This window comes from Festucalex cinctus, chromosome 1 (genome assembly GCF_051991245.1).
Source record: "Festucalex cinctus isolate MCC-2025b chromosome 1, RoL_Fcin_1.0, whole genome shotgun sequence".
Lineage (NCBI taxonomy): Eukaryota > Metazoa > Chordata > Actinopteri > Syngnathiformes > Syngnathidae > Festucalex > Festucalex cinctus.
Genome location: NC_135411.1, coordinates 58,640,462 through 58,657,764, shown reverse-complemented (window position 1 = coordinate 58,657,764; position 17,303 = coordinate 58,640,462). Strand labels below are relative to the sequence as shown.

At 42.1% G+C, this 17,303-nt stretch overlaps 1 protein-coding gene and 1 long non-coding RNA gene across 2 annotated transcripts in view; one reads left to right on the top strand and one right to left on the bottom strand.

Annotated features, from left to right (window-relative positions):
• The window catches only part of LOC144002387 (uncharacterized), a 258,898-nt gene that overhangs the window by 202,160 nt on the left and 39,435 nt on the right, over positions 1–17,303 (top strand). The window lies entirely within an intron of this gene.
• Positions 573–17,218, bottom strand: hid1a (HID1 domain containing a). The gene is made up of 19 exons (XM_077497035.1): positions 17,033–17,218; positions 16,482–16,631; positions 15,663–15,833; positions 14,071–14,187; positions 13,103–13,209; positions 12,904–13,020; positions 10,451–10,658; positions 10,317–10,373; positions 10,103–10,243; positions 9,028–9,118; positions 7,502–7,653; positions 7,336–7,414; positions 7,062–7,226; positions 5,560–5,787; positions 5,343–5,479; positions 1,812–1,898; positions 1,615–1,706; positions 1,387–1,545; positions 573–1,278 (listed from the first exon to the last, which is right to left on the bottom strand). The coding sequence occupies exons 1-19, from the start codon at positions 17,096–17,098 to the stop codon at positions 1,215–1,217; spliced, it is 2,388 nt and encodes a 795-aa protein (XP_077353161.1). The 5' UTR covers positions 17,099–17,218; the 3' UTR covers positions 573–1,214.

Here is a 17,303-nt window from a genome sequence, read left to right as displayed (position 1 = left end):
AATGCTGCATGACGTCACTCAGGGCGAGACTCGACACCACGCGCGGACATGTACATGGATTGTCAATGCTGCTTGTTCGTAGCACGTTGACCGACAGTCCATTCATGTGCAAGTCCATTCGTGCCTTTGAGTCACGCCGGGAGTGACGTCATGCAGCCGACAAATTCGGCCTTCGGGGGACCCAGCCTTGTGAATTTGGACATAGGGATAGGCTGACTGTTGCCTCCAACAGTGAAAACGCCGTCTATTTTTCCATCGTGTTTTTCTTGTTTTGATTTATATAATGAGGTGTCACAAAGTTTCCCCAATTTTCTACTGTTATCTTCTCCTCAAGAATAGGGAAAAAAATAGAAACTTGTTCTCCCATGGTAAACGTATTGTTTGGAGGGTGGGGGAAGGTTAGATGTAGGTTATATTTGTTACAGAACACAAAATTCTATGGATCTTAACATCATTCAAAATACTATAGAATGGCTGGCAATATGGGGAACTGCTATAAAAAGCTAGCAGTGAGAGTTAAGCAGGGCCTTAGGAAACAGCGTCATCTTCTGGTCAAAAAGCAAAACAACCAATTTGATTTCAGCATGTTATCAGATGTTTATGTCTCTCTCAAAATATGTAGTTACTGCATTTAGTATTCAGAACACATTTCACATAGTGATATATATATATACTACTGTATATTCAGAATAATTTAAGGAAAATAGCTTCAAACAAGCAACGTCAGAAACAACACAATCCAGTCTTGTTTGTACTGTTACATAAAAAAGGTGCAAGTTCACGTTAAAGCATGTCAAGAAGATTAAAACGTTTACACTGGTGAGCTGCAAAGAGCATGTGTGACTTGGGTTTTGTGGCAATTGGCATGGCCAGAAATTCAGGTTTGGAATATTTATGAGGTGTCAAACAAGCATACTAGCTCATTACCAAAGTGCATCCCCAAATTGGAGGCCACCATGTAGTGGCAAAAAAAACACCCCAAAAAACAACTGGCATCGCTATGACGATGTCGCCTTACGAGTCCAACTTGACCTGATATATATGTGTATATATATTTAGGCTTAAACTAAAACCAGCTGCAAAGGTCAGAACAACATGTTACGAGTTGCCTATGGACAATATTGATAACTGATACGAAACGAGCACTTGGCATGCGTCGTGATGATTATGAGGCAGGTTCAATGTGGTCAACTTGAAGTGCTGTAGTTGCACTCCTACATCTTCTGAATCTCAAAGAGGCGCACATCCGTGTCATACCAAATGGGAGGGTCCACGTTGCTGGAGAGTGGAGGGGAACAAAATATGACACCATTATAATGAATCCGCTTATTCAATCACTATACAGTGAACCCATGTTAATAGTGGGGGATACGTTCCAGTACTCACCGTAAGTAGACCACACCCCACATGTAGGTGCGAAACCACATGGCGGTGCCAGCATTGGCCTGGTACTTTCGGATGAGGATGGGGTGAGGGACGGGCAGCAGGCCGACTAGGGTGCCATGCTGGAGGAACTTGAGGATCTCCGATTCATCTGTCAGGCCCCTGCCGTGACATCAATGAAAATGTTTATCATCAATGTAAAGACAGGCGTTTGAGCCAACAAGCGCATACTTGTCGATGCAGATCTTCTCCACCTGCGGAACCAACACCTGCAGCAGACGCATGATGGTCTGCAAGGGGAGCTTACACTTCCAGGACAGGACCTGCGAAGGCCAAAGGCGGGAAAGCGGAGTTAAATGCTTGTTTTCAGGTAGGGGAGAATTTTTCCTGTGCTGTTACACCAATGAAAAGAAGATAAATCTCCTGACCCAGTCTGGTGTCGGAGTCCACAGTGATGCTGGAGAAGCACTTGACAAGCGACTTCTCTCCATTTCTGCCTCGGTGTAGAAAACATCCTGTGAGGAACGAAGAGTAACATACAATTTTCCTTCAGCTCCAGAGCAAAGTGCCCAATCCTACTTGGATTGTTGCCCACAAAGCGGGGACCTCAGCTAAGACGCTAATGCTCACGCAGCCAACAAATTAGGGCCCGGCCGATATGCATTTTTTTTAGGCCAATGCCGATCCTGATTATTGGCAGAAAAAAATACTGATTACCGGTATTATATAATGCACAAAATTAACCCCTTCCCCAATTCCTTTACAATGGGTGCCACTTGCACACAAACTTTCGCTACTAAGATTCTCTGCTTTGAATGACAAATCCAATTAAAAAAAAATCATGAAGTATGCAAGGTTACTGTATAGATTTATGTGTCAATACCATTCTTACTTGTTTACAACTACTGTAAAGCATTAACCTTTTGGTTTATATATTTTTATCTTGTGTTATTTTCACAAGTCTTGGGACTTACTGGGCTAACCTGGGACCTCTGGGATTGTAGTTCATGCCATCTCATGTGGAAATGTGTGTTAAGACAAAAAAAAAAAAATCGGATGTTTGCATCCTTGAATTTTGACAAAAGAAAGTATTTAAATCCTTGTAATATCAACTTTATAATATAATGTAACTTGAAAGGACAATGACAAAATATAAACAATAAGTGAAATTCAACAAAAAAAAACACTAAGAACAAATACTGACTGCTACTTTGCGTTTTGGCCTCTTGGGGGCAGTGTGCCGCCGTGCATGCATGGCGTACACACTTAATGTGAGTACAGAAGAAAGTTGCCCTTGGATTGCTTTTTATATAGTGCTTTAACTACATATGGTGCCCCACAGCTTTACAATTGAAGCCTCACATTGCGATTGAATTACCGTATATTAAAATAACTATCGTAATTGCCGGACTATAAGCCGCAACTTTTTTCACACGCTTTCAACCCTGTGGCTTCTCCAATGATGCGGCTAATATATGAATTTTTCATCCTGAACCCTAACAAGCATTTGTAGTCATAAAATTAATTAAATTAACACTGGAAGCGAGAGAATATTTGATCTTTTTCTCTTTCTGTGTGGGAGGATTTCCCATTGACAAATTGCTTTATTTTCACATTGATATCTTTGGGGATCTATTTTGTACTGTGAATGAGGCCATTGGCGGAAGGATACATCAAAAGAAGGGGGAACTTCTGCCATTAGGTTAAAGCGTGCATGTTCAGTGAGCATGTGTCCTCTTTTTTTTTTCTTTTTTTTTTTTTTGCTTGTTTTAGAGCTTAACGAGCCACTTAAGGTTAAAGGGTTAGTTTGGATTTTTTGACATGAATCTCTATTTCATCCTCACCTCCAATGTGTGCGATCAGCACTGACTTACCCCTGACAGCGTTCTGTGACACGAGTTCTGGCCCGGTGTTGGACGAGAGGAAAATAGTCCAGCAAGATGGCTGGGGTCACGGAAATAAAGTGTTTGTTTTTTTTCACTAAAAACAATTTGTATTCAAAAGAGTGATACATTTGCATCACAATACTCATTTCTGAAAAAAGTCAGATGCCATTACCGCCAGGCACTACTTTTCTGTTTGTTCGTATCACTGCGCGTCGCCCTGTAGACAGCTGATCGACGCGCTGCAGACAGCTGATAGTCGCGCTTTCCACCTTCGAAAAGACAAACAACTTGTAGATTAGTGCGCAACTATCAGCTATTTGCTGCGCGTCTACAGGGCGCCGCGCAGTAATACGAACAAACAGAAAAGTAGTGCCGGCGGTAATGGCGTCTGCCTTTTTTTTTTCCAGAAAGGAGTATTGTGATGCAAATATATCACTCTTTTTGAACACAAATTGTTTTTAGAAGAAAAACGCTTTATTTCCGTGACCCCAGCCAACTTTCTGGACTGTTTTCCTCTCGTCCAACACCGGACCAGAACTCGTGTCACAGAACACTGTCAGGGGTAAGTCAGTGATGATCGCACACACTGGAGGTGAGGATGAAATAGAGATTCATGTCAAAAAATCCAAACTATGCCTTTAATTGTTTGATTGACACTAATGTGCGAAGATGACGCGATCAGCGAGCGTGGGGAGGGAGAGAGAGAGAGGGGGCCGCCGTGTCCGTGAGATTCAACGAGGAAGAAACTTCCTTCAGCCGCTGGACATCGGTCTCAACAAGGCGTTCAAATTGGTCTGGATGACACATGGTGAAGAACACAATTATACCACAATTTATCAATGGATCGTGAATGCTTGGGCGAACGCAAAAGCCGGCATGATTTGCAAGGAGCGCACGTCAACGAGACTGACTGACAATGAGACGTAGCCTCATCCTGGTGTGTTTGATGGAGAACTTGCCCAGTTTGTTTTGGATACTGAAGACGAGGACTTTGAGGGATTTGTGATTGATCAAAAGCAACGCGAGTACATTGTTATTGCTCTGTGCCTTTTTAAAAACTAGCGCTAGCATGTGCTAGCATATGTTTTAGCATACTGCTAATGGCACGCTACCATGTGTAGCGTCGCTGGGAGCTTGGCGCTCCCAGCATGCCTTGTGGCACTGGCGATTGCAAGGGTGTTTAAAATGCAAGTTCTGTGATAATTATTCTGCTAGTTAGTGATCTAGTTGTTGCATTGGTTTTGGTAGTGCTTTCTAGTTTGTTGCTACATGGTGATTTAATTTTGCCGTGACACCGTGATTGGACATGACATGGGGAAGAATGACTTGCCTGCATTCTGCGAGTTGAAGGTGGGTAAACGCGAACCTCTGCTTACAATAATCAAAGTGGTCACTGGTCCTCACTTACATAGTACCGTCTTTCTTTGTAAATATTTCATTTGTAGGCACATGCAGCTTATAGTCAGGTTGGCTTATGTATGGACAAAATGCTTTTTACTTTAGAAATGTAGTCGGTGCGGCTTATAATCAGGTGTGCCTTATAGTCCAGCAATTGCGGTAGTTTTTCACACATTGGGGAGAATTTGTGCCTTTGCGTAGTGTTATCTCATATGTGGGTATGTGTTCCCACAAGATTTGTGTGGATATTCATTATTTGAAGGAAAAACACTCCCAAAGTCGATGCTAACGTTTTGTTAGCATTTGCTTACTTCCTGTTAGGGCTAGTAGCGATGTTTTAAAAACGAAGCATGTTTTGTATTGGATGTAATTCTTAACGTTGTGTATTTAGTTTTACAGTTAACTCCAACAGAAGTTATTAAACAACTTAAAAGACGTTTAGGGACAACGGAATAACCAGAATAACACACTACACACTTTCTAGTTGCTAATGCTACGCAAGCAAAATGGTGCATTCAGGGTCGTTTCACAGCGTTGGAAACTTTGGTTTTCATCGATAATGGATTAAGGGGCAAATAATCGGCCATTTGGCGCAATTGGCTGATTGTTTTGGCCGATTATAATCGGTGGCCGATTAGTCAGTCAAACACAACAGTACAACAAACACACACTGACTTCATTGTCTTTGCCCGAGTTGGATTCAGTGTCGCTGGTCCCGCTGGCTGCAATCTGCTCTGAGTGCTCCATCTTGGGGACGGACACCATGGTACCATCCTCGGACACCTGAGATTTCTCAGTCAGTTTGTCAATGCCTGTACAGAAACACATCCACCCCTTTAAAGACAACCATATAGACTTCTTCTTGCTTGATAATGAAAGTAGGTTGATTGACCAGGTATGGCAACGAGGCTGGCCTTCAGGGTGCCGGGTTCCGCGGGCACGGCGGGGCGGGAACCCTCCATGGAGACGGTCTCCTGTGAGCTGGTGCGGGAGATGACGTCGGGTGACTTCCTCTTTCTCTGCAGCGCCTTCTGGATGGTGGCCGGGTCCGACGGAAGGTTAGCCAGCTGGTGGAAGATGTTACGCTTGCGGATGATGGCGTACACCAGGTTACAGTTCCCTGGGGAGCATAATCATCAATGTAACACTTTGTTGATTAATCACATCTCAAAGCAATGCCGGCAAAATGGAGTGCGCTGTTGACTTTGAGGAAACTGTTTTCATTGGCGCGTCATGTGTTTTTTTTTTTTGTTTTTTTTTTAATAGCCTTAAGTTGCTACATATTCAAATTCTAAAAAAAAAAAAAAAAAAAAAAAGTGACTCAACTCAACTTTATTTATAAAGCGCTTTAAGAACAGGCATAGCTGTATACAAAGTGCTGTACATAAACAAATATCGGTTGTGCAGTAAAGAATAAGGTAACAAAACAAGAACAAAGCAAACATTTTGAAGTGCGTATACAAGTTTTTTGTTTGTTTGTTTGTTTTTACATCAGTAAATTAATAATGTGGTTTAAGACGCGTTTTAAAAGAGGATAAAGGGGGGGATTGCCTAATATTTAGTGGAAGGTCGTTCAAAGGGAGGGACCGGCAACAGCAAAGGCTCGATCTCCTCTAAGCCTCCACTGTGCTCTTGGAACCTCCAATTGAGTCTGGTGTGCTGACCTGAGGCACCGGGCAGGTGTGTAGGGGTGCAAGAGCTCGGCGAGATAAAGCGGGCCAAGACCATTGAGTGATTTAAAAACAAATAAAATAATCTTAAAGTGGACTCTAAATTTCACGGGCAGCCAGTGAAGAGAGGTCAAGATAGGTTTATGTGTTCCCTCTTACGGGCACCAGTAAGGAGACGAGCAGCAGCATTTTGGAGACGCTTGAGGGAGGACTGGCTGATTCCAAAGTAAAGTGCATTACATTAATCCAGCCGAGATGTAACAAAGGCATGGATTACCATTTCTAAGTGCTGCTGAGATAAGAGATTTTTTTTTTTTACCTTAGCCAGCTGCCTAAGATAAATTGTTAAGATACACAACAGTAATTTTTTTTTTTTATGCAAATGTCAAAGTTAAATATTAAGATTTTTACACTTTTTTTCTAATTTAATGAAATCACATGAATTTTGTCATTTCAAATTGTAAATACATTTGAATGTTAAGAGCCCACAATTTTTATGAAGATTTTTAAACATTACAAAACACTGCATTGTTTAAGTTGGTATAATACATTAAATTGCATATTAAAACGTTGCGGATCAGTATCAACAAAACAACACAAAAATTCATCTTCAATTGGAAATTGAATATGGTTAAAAAAAATAATTATATAATTAACTATTTTCACTTATTGTCTCAAACATTCAGACTTTCAATCTTGAGATGACATGTTGTAGGGCCCTTACCATCAAACTGATACTGAATGATGTTGTTGAACGCCTCCAGGAGGAAAAAGACAAGATGGTGGTTGTGGGCGGCAGAGAACAGAAACCAGCTGGTGGAGAAGGCCTCCAGCAGGTGGAGCAGCTTATTGGCCGCGACCATGGACAAACTTTTCAAATACGGCGACACTGAGGAGAAAATATGGTTCTTAGTGAAATCTTTTAACTACTTTTTTGAAAGCAGAGGGCGTGGAGGGGAGGCCTATAAAAATCCACAACAATGAGGCAAATGAATCACCGTTCACAACAATGGTGAGCAGGCAGTCGAAGAGAGGCTGTAAACGCTGGTGGCCCGTGGTGATAATCTTATGGAAGACCTGCAAAGCAAACAGAGCGACAGCTGGTTGGCTCTCACGGGGGAAAGGATCGCCCGGTCTCCATGACGACGCGGTCGGGCCTCTCACCACGATCAGCAGGTCGGCGTGAGTGCCCGTGAACACCGGGATGTCCATGGGCACATGGAGGGAGTAGGGCTTGTTGAGGCGCACGCCGAAGTTCCTCTCGCCGCTCAGCAGCAGCAGGATGAACACCCCGATGTGCATTAGGCCTACGCGGGCTGCAGAAAAAAACCCCACATAAAACAAAACTTGTTCCCTTAAGAATAGAACTTGGAAATGTAGGGTTGTTGATTTTTCCTTTTTTCTTTCTTTTTTCCCCACTTTTTTTTCTTAAGCAATGGATAAGGGTTAATAATTACACTAATATATGTGCGTTTAAGAAAATGCATGTTCGGTTTATTTTTCATTCATTTTTTTCTTCATGGAAAGCCTGACGTCGACGTCACACGTCCCAAAATAGCCATTAGGGCAGCCATTTTGGCATGATAGAAAATGCGTCTGCCGCTTTAATTAAATGGCAAACGCCACACTTGAACAATGATTGACAGCTGTTGTGGACCAGGTGCCACAACGAGAAGAGGCACAAAAAAAAAAAAAAGATCAGCATGTTCCAGGCTACCAAAAGAAGAACCAGTAGTAGCCGATATTGCACTTTGTACAAGGTGGCTGAATCATAGATGCTAACTGTTAGCACATGCAAAGTGGGGGAAATTATCTGTTTTGTCCGTTTTTGCTATTACGGTTTAATAGATATTACATAGTACATACATGAATCTAATAACTGACCAACACCGTAAAGAAGACTTTTTATGGCATGAATGACGGTGGCCGCGGCCGATGTAGCAGCTAGGTTGCTAACGTACCTAAAGAACACAGCAACACTTGCTTCAAACTTCGATGGTACTTTGAGTACACATAAAGCGGAAATAAATCTGGATTGTACAAACTTGTAAATCCTTTATATGATCAGATTTGAAAGCACTCACTGGCAACAGAGGAGGTCATTTTAGGTCATTCCACGTAGCAACATCGCCTAGTTGAAAAAAACCAAAAACCCTCTTGTACTTCCATCGGCAATCCAATATGTCCACCTATGTCATGTCCTTTTCAACAAAGTGACTGTCAATACTCGGGTGGAAAGTTGACGGATCAACGATAGTTTTCGCCCTCCACTGCATTGGAGCCCATTAACGCTGCACCAATCATTTCCTGCCACTATAGTAATAAGTAATGCCACAGCCTAGTTTTGAATGACAGGGTTGCTGCTATCACAGCTACTTTATACTGGTAACCTGGTAACCCACTTCTTGGTAGCTTTAACTCATCGGCATGGGTAATTTTTTGGCCCTTGTTGGATCGAAATCTTGACCCAATGTGGTGAGTCAAATCCTCAACCCAATTAGATGGGTATAAATAACCCAGCTTTTGGCCTGGTACCTTGTGGACCTGGTACTGGGTTAGCTATTTTGCCCAATTTATGTTACTACTTTAGAGTGCAGAAGTTGTATTTAAGCCTTCATTCAGACAAGCAACATTAATGTAGATGTTGAACCCTTTTTTTTCTGATTAAAAAAATGCATAAGAAGACTTACACTGGTCAGCTCTGGCATCGTTAAGGTAGTAGAGGATTGGAACCAGAATATCCAGTACGTCACTACTCTTCAGGACGAAAAAGAGGAATTTCTGGTATGGGAACAAAAAATGGGCTGATTTTTAATTTGCTCAGATTATCAGTTCCAAATATTATCAGCGTGTTTGGAAAAGAGATTTAAAGGGTAAGTCAACCCAAATCAATTTTCTTGACAATATGTTCTATGCAGCCCCATTAGTCTAAATACAGTAATCTGGTTAACATTGTGCTAGTGTAATATTAGTTAAGCAGTTAAATCCAGCAGTTTTTATCGGCCATTTCGCCACTTCTTGTCGAGTAAAGATGACATTAATGTTGGTCAAGTCAGGGAACAACCAATCACAGCGCAGCTTCAGAAAACAGGTGAGCTGTGATTGGTCGTTGCGTGAGCCATGAGCAACTGTGATGTCATCTTCAGTCGACGGCTAGTGGCAAAATGGTCGCCCCCTGACATAGATAAACATAGCTGGATTTTGCTTCATAACTCATATCCCACAAATATAATATTAATCCGAATATCAAGTTTAAACTAGTGAGGTCACATATAACATTATTAACAAGAAATGTTTAAGGTTGACTTCCCCTTTAAATAAAAATCTCTTAATTCAGTTATATTTAGTTTTAGTCTATAAACACTGTTTCTGGCTTCACATCTGTGTTGAATGGAGTAGCAGGTTGTGACAAAAATGAAGAAAGCTCAAAATCCTAGTCGTGCAATATCCCCACAATCCATATAAACTTTGTTCAAGTGGAATTTAGTCATATAATAAACGTTTTTGGGAATTGCTTCACATCTGTTTTGCGCTCCTGATCTGGAATAGCAGTTCACCAGAAGTTGGTCGACTCTATGCAATACAGATGTGAAGGAGCTGTCAGAAACACATTTTATTTCTGTTCATGTTTTGATTTGGACTACAAAGTGCAGTGTTCCCAATGCATTTGCAAATACGGAACTAAACCTATTATCAACATATTGCGTTTTACTTGGACTTTTCCAAATGCTATTACTGTGAACTCAAGAGTGAGTGCTCCCCGACCTTATTGAAGTCGCAGAGCTTCCAGAAAAGCACCAGGAGCTCCTGGTGGAACTGGATCTTTTTGGTGGAATTAGGCAAGTACGTTTGAGTCAAAGGATTGGTGAGGAGACGAGCCAGCCCTTTCAGGACAAAGTCAAAATCCTGGATGGAACACAAATAGAACCTTGAGGGACAAGATCCTCATGTAACGTCACCGATGTCGTCTGGGCCATACCTCCTCTCTGTGAATCCTTGATAAATAATTCACAAACAGGTTTCCGGGCCCGGTGGACTGCGCAGAGAGAGGGAATAATTATTCAAGCGAATCATCAACACTCAAATGATCCACGCTTGTCTTTGTTCGCAAACCTCGTGTTCCTCCACGCTGGACGGAGATGACGGGCAGTGGGAAGGCCCTCCGTCGTGCTCTAGGGTCACTATGAGGATCTGAACGGCCTGCTCCACCAACTGCTCACGATAGTCGGAGAAGAGCAGGTGGTTGTACGGGATGCCATAGCCCACCGGGTCGTAGGCGCTTATCACGTTGAGTAGCGAGGTGAACAGCGGTAAAGCATGCCTGCAGGGACAAACAGTGTGAAATGATAGGATTGTTCAGATGCTGTAGTTGCGGTTTGACTTCTGGTGAAACGATCAGAAGCACTGACCTATACAATCGAAATTCTAATATTTATTTCCCAAAAGTCGAATCTTTTAATTTCATCATGTTTGTATTGGCTGCATGGCTTCCAGTATGTATGTGATTACATTTTTAATCCAATCAGATATCAGCCTTGATGTGCTGCCATGTCAAGCTAATCTCCCCAGGGTCGGAAAAACGATACAATGAACGTCCCTCACTGATCTGAATATATGAATGGATAGCCATACACGTCCATGCATGCCGTTGAAGTCACAGGGCGGCCATCTTGCTCCTCCCACCTCGCAAGCAGACCATTATACGGTATATGTACAGATGAGACATATACAGCTCGTAGGCAGGTAGGATAAAGCTGGGGGTTTGTGCCAGGTTGGTCACTATTTTTTGACAAGCAAAAGAAAAAAAAAAAATTAACAAGTGGATGGCCCCCTTTTCTTTTATTGCTCAGTTCCTTAGACCCCAATATTAGATTTGGCAGAGGCCTCTTTTGTTGAATTACAGTTATAATTCTTTAATAAAAAAAATATATACACATTTCCTCCTGTAAACATCATTAAGCATATAATTTATACATGTATTTAAGGCAAGTTGCAAAATATCTTAAGTTCTCTTGTTTATGTTTAATACATTTTAAACACCATAAATCATGTTGTTTCTACTAAGTACTGTCTCAAATATTCTCCAATTTCAATACTGTAAATGTAAATGTATAGGATCGTATGCTGAGAAATGTTTCTTTCCCCGGGTTTACACAGGATGCGGTTGCGGTGCGGTTGTGGTGCGGTTGCGGTGCGGTCCGGCGACGCAAGCAATTAGATTCCATTCATTCGAATGGTGCAGTTTACACCGCTTGCGGGTGCGTTGCGTGCCGACTGCGTCTCAGCTGCGGCGTGCCGCAGGCCTTTCGCAAGGATAGACCTATTTTCTATTTTTGCCGGACGCTGCAGCGGTAGGCCTCCGGCAAATGGCAAGCTAGCACAAAACACATCGAGCGGGACAGGAAGACCGACGCAGTTTCAAAATAAGTTTCCGGTTACCTTTCAGAATAAAACACTCGCCAGCTCCTATTTCGCAAGCTTTTCAGCAAAACGTGACGTGGGTGTCGCCGGGCCATGTGCTCATTCACGGTTTAGACGCCAGCGAACATGGACGAGGAGAGGTTTATATTGGAGGTGGAAAACCACAAAATAATATATGACACGGCACATCCTTTTTATAAGGACAACCAAAAAAAGGATGCTGCATGGAATCTCATAGCAGAAGAAGAAGAAAAGGTTAAATCAAAAGAAGTCCACCTCTCTTTCTGCTTCTCTGTTGAGCACAGACTTTCTGTATGTTTGTCGTTGTGAAATGCCACATGATCGCGCGCGCGCGGTCCCGCAAGACACGTTGGGAAGTGGGCGGCGACGGAGCTGCCGGACCGCAGCTGTGCGGAGCCGGTGTGGATTGACCAAAAAATTGACGCGACCGGAGCACGCAGTCAAGACGCACCGCACCGCAACCGCACCGCAACCGCATCCGGTGAAAACCCGGGGTTGGGAGGAGCAATATGGCGGCTTCAAAAGTCTTGGCCTATTGGCTACCCAGTCATATATTCAGATCAGTAACGTCCCTGCATACTCACAGTTAGGTTTATATTGCTGAGACACCATCTCAGTTCCAATAAACCATGTTGAACTTAGGGGAGGAGTTTCATTTTTGCCAGGCCATAACCTTGTCTAATATACAAAAGTGTTTTGCCGCCATCTTGTAGCATTTCTGCAGTTACAAATGCAAATGCTCACGGATTTCACTTTTTGCAGCTTAGTCAATACACCATAGTTATTATCAAAACAAAACAAAAGCTTTTTATAGTACTTCATAGACAATAAACAGTTTGCACATCATAATTTCACGCGTCAATGTAAATCTGCCCTCTGGTTAGTAGAATATGCTTTACTTTTCCCCCCATGATTGTCATGTCGTTTGTTATATATTGAATGTACTGCATATAGCTCCAGATGATGTACTGTTGTCGGCACAGCTGGCACATTGTGGTTTTGTATACTATTTATGGTTTCTACACCTGCAACATGATAGTAGGCAGATTAGGTCGCATAAGGCCCAAGTAGCCAATGTGTGGCCCACCACTTGCATAGCACACACATAGCACTGGTCGACTTACCGGTTCTCGGTGGAGCAGAAGAAGGTCACCCAGGGGTTGAGAACGTGGTTGTCCGTCGAGGCTGGCAGGTACATGACCTCGGAGAAGCAGGTGAGCAGCAACCTCAGCAGCTCCGTACTGGCCGGCATCAAATCCAAACAACATATGTTAAAAGTGAGTCCGACAAGATGAGAGAAGCACAAGCAGAAGTCGGATTCACCGATTCAAATCATGGATGTAGTTAAGAGGAGGGGACTGTGCGAAGCCCACGCCCGCCTCCCAGATGTATTCACAGCTGTCTATGGACTGCATGCTCTCCACTGAGTCCTGCAACACACATTCACATCAAATAATAGCAGACAAAAATTATAATTGCATGGAATGGATCAGTGTTTCCAGTATACTCGCTCTGTAAAAAATATGTGACCAAAAAAAAAGGACAAATTACTTTTGAGTGAGCATTAGTCATTTATTTACCATAGGTAACTTTAGCAAAATTAAAAAAGTAGATGTATATGGTGACATTGTGATGTTATCTTAATTAGGGACAGACCGATTGTCGGCTATTGATGCCCATAATTGTCAAAATGTCAAATATCGGCTTTGGCCTATTTATGAATCTGAGGGCCGATAAAGCTGACATCCCACTGACCAGTGAATGCTTGCGAATGTAGAGAATTTGTGGATTTCATCAGGATTTGGAAAATGTTCACGGACAGTTTTTATGTGTTGCAAAGTAATTTTGAACATGTTCAGACAATTTTTCACTGTCTGGAAAGATGTTTTGAAACCAATTACGATCCCTGACAAAACCCCCCAAATTAGCTACAAAGACGATCAAAGTGTGACACCTGCAGGTGCTTATCTTTACATCAGTTAAGCAATCATTTTCCACTAAGCCGAGCACGCACGGCAAAATGATGATTAATTGCACTTGGCTGGGGACATGCAACGCTAAAACACATTGAGTCAGACCTGCAACATTCCTTTAGGCCCATTAGCTACAAAGCGCTCTTCCTGTTATGACTGACAGGGTCATCACGCTGTTTTTATTTGTCAAACCAACTCGGGCGACAGGTTTAGTGGGGTGGATTTGCGGCAGGAAGGAGGAAACGTTGAGGACAAAATAAATCCCATCCGTCTTCACTGTTCACGATCATCATAAGCGAGTAGCAACAGAGGACTTACCGGGCCTCTTCTGTGGCTGTGCACGGTAAAGTCGGGACAAAAGAGCAAGTCGGCGATGGCCAGGAGGAGCGACTCAGCCAAGGGACGAGCACCTTCGTCGTCGTCCAGCTCCTCTGCCTACAAAAAAAACACACTAGTCATTTGCAAACTTTATACACCAAGTACTGTCCACAGCGAGAATCCACATACAATTGACACATATATAAAAAACAATATTTTTTAAAATTATTATTTAAAAATATTGAAAAAAAAACTGCTAATAGGTGAAGCCGCGGATGACGAACTGTGAATATGCAGTGGTCACTATCAAAGATTAAATGCAATATATTAGACTTACTGTGTTTCATAAATGTAATTTACTAGAATAACTCATTCACTCCCAGCCATTTTCCCTGAAGCAACCCCATTCATTCCCGGCTGTTTTACTACATTTTGACTGTTTTATTGTTATAAAAACATGGAACCTACCAAAAGAAAGATTACAGTCTCTTCTTTCATCAGAAAAAAAATATATTCCTATCTGTTTCCATTTTACAGAAATTAGCATTAGATTAGAATATAGCTAAGTTTAATCATTATTCACAAATGTATTTAGAATTGTGAGTATTTGAGCTTTTTTTCAACATTGCCTCGGTTGATCTATGCTGCTCCGCTGCCATCTGCTGGCCGTCTGTGTAATAACTACTACTTCTTCAACCTTTCTTTGCAGTTGAGAGGCTGTATCAAAGCCTTCTGTATGCTCTAGCATTAAAAAAACAAAAAAAAAAAAAAATGTAAGTCTTTGGGACACTTAAAACATTTAAAATAGAACGTATTTATACGTTTTTGGGATCAAATGAGTTTAAAAAAGTCCAAGGCAACATAACAATATGCACAGTAAAGCGTGAATTCAGTGATTCTTCACATGCAATAGAAGGGAGCCCATGTGGCACTGTAACACACAGAGAATCATTGAGCTAGGCCCATTGCACAACAAGCAACAAGAGCAAATGTCACTAAACTTTTCCTCTTTGTGAGGTTCTGCCAACGGTTTTTATGAGTGGCCGTGCTGCGATTCGAATTTTGACTGGCATGTGGTAAGACATCCCAACATTGCAGGTGTAAGGAGCGATCAAAAATGCCAAGTTGTAGTATCACGTCATGAGAGTTCACAGCAAAAATTATAATTCTAGGTATGATGAGACAGGTTAAACCGCAAACCTGCCAAGCGCCAAAAATAGAGCCATGCTTACTAGCGGTGACGTTGCATTTCATAACCCACCAAAATCAAACAACTCCTTTAGGTGTAAAACTGGTCAAAACTTAGTTTTATTTTAGAACCGACAAGTGGCATACACAATTTAATGCAGCTAGCGTCATCCACATTGAAGCCAATCATGTGCCCAAGCTATTTTTTTTTCATCACCATGTAACAAAAGTGTTTGGCGGGCTTTAGACTGTCAAAATAAAGGAACATCATGAAAAGTGACAATATCATCACTCCCATATCTGGAATGAGGAAGGAGGAACGTTCACTGCATGCCATGTCATCATCGGAGTGAAGCAACCGAAGTGTATCCTCACACGACAACTCGTGTTTTTTTTCCACTCACCCCGGCCCGGCCGGCACCGGGCACAGTGGACCAGAAGAAACCTCTCCAATCCTGGTCCTCAAAGATGTAGGGGAGGATGCGGGTCAGGATACGAGTGCAGTTCAGGACCATCTGCTTCTCCCTCTCGCTGGGGCAGCCCAAGTCGGCGCCCTGCACCAGTTTCTCCACAGCCTGACGAGGGCCACAAAACATACATGGCATGCATGCATGATTCTTGTGGAAATGTTGATTTATTTTCAACTGCACTTCATTTATTACTAGTCCTTTTCTCCAGTCCAAAGTGTTCCATCTTGTATATGTATATACAGTACTTACTAAACTGTCAAACTTTAGGGTGGAGCATTTCAATACTGACTCAAAAAGAAAACATTTTAAATGTATTTTTATTGAATGATATTTAATATTCTACTGTAATTATTTGATTTAAATGTGTTTTTTTTTACTAACATACAGTTTTTAAAAAGTAATATTTATTATATAAATGACTTACCATTGAAACGACTGGTAATCTCTAAAGTTGGGCAAATAAACATTCCTGCTAACTAGATGGAACGATTCGTATAACTTCTTCGGTTCATCATCTAATTAAGCTATACGTATATGTAGGTACTAGTTGTAGTATTGTATTATCGATCATTTTTTGTAGCATCAAGTCAGGGGTGGTCTCTGGTGGGAGCCAGGAAGTGGAAAAGAAAGCAGGAGGAGGGAAGTGACTCACTTCTTTTCACATCTGAGAGCGCGACATTGTTCGGAAGCAGTGGTCCGTGACGCACTTTCCAAAAAGTCCAGCAAAACCAGCAATCTACATGTTGAATTTACCTTATAGCACAGGGTGGCTAAATTGGAAGGGGATTCCTCTCTTAGAGCCCGGATCTCTGCTGCTGGAACCAGTGCGAAGACATCTTGGACTGTAGTGGTGCTGTCCGCCCAGAACTGGTCCCAGAAGGCATCATCTGTGGCTTCCACTGGCTGCAAAACAACATTAGGAAGTGTTAAAGAAACAGAAATGTAGAAATTGATGTGGCATGGCAGTACATTGTAAGCGTCATTGCGTGTCTATTGTTTAGCCTTCCCAGTGAGTGATGACGACAATGTAAACACCATGCACCTGCCGCATCCATGTCAACACCATGCAGCTTTGATTTAACAAGGCCATCATTTTGTGTAAACATTTTGCATAACAATATAAGACATTATCACCATGCTGGTAACGTGACGTATTTTCAGTTCGATCAAATGCGGTTTTTCAATCGAAGAAACGCCAAAGGATTTATTTTACATGGTTAAATGCAACAAGGGACAGTGTGTTGTGAACGCGTTGTCTGATTATTATGCGCTCGTCGTTTACATTTGCAACAGTAGGGTCTAACCTGCGTTTTGGTTGTCAGCTGAATCACTGCTTTCCTGAAGTTCAGCTTTGAGTCGGTACTGCCCATTGTCGATTATCTATTTTTAAATGAAAGATAATAATGAGAGTGGCGCCGATGCCGCTTAGGTTTGTTAATCTCCCCTCCGTCCTTTCCCTTGACTCGTAGGAGAAGGGGGCGGGTTCTGTTTTGCTGTGTTATCACGGCATTGGTTGGTCCTTTCCGGGTTTTGAATACGTCAAAGGTAGACTATTCTTTCTTTCTTTCTTTCTTT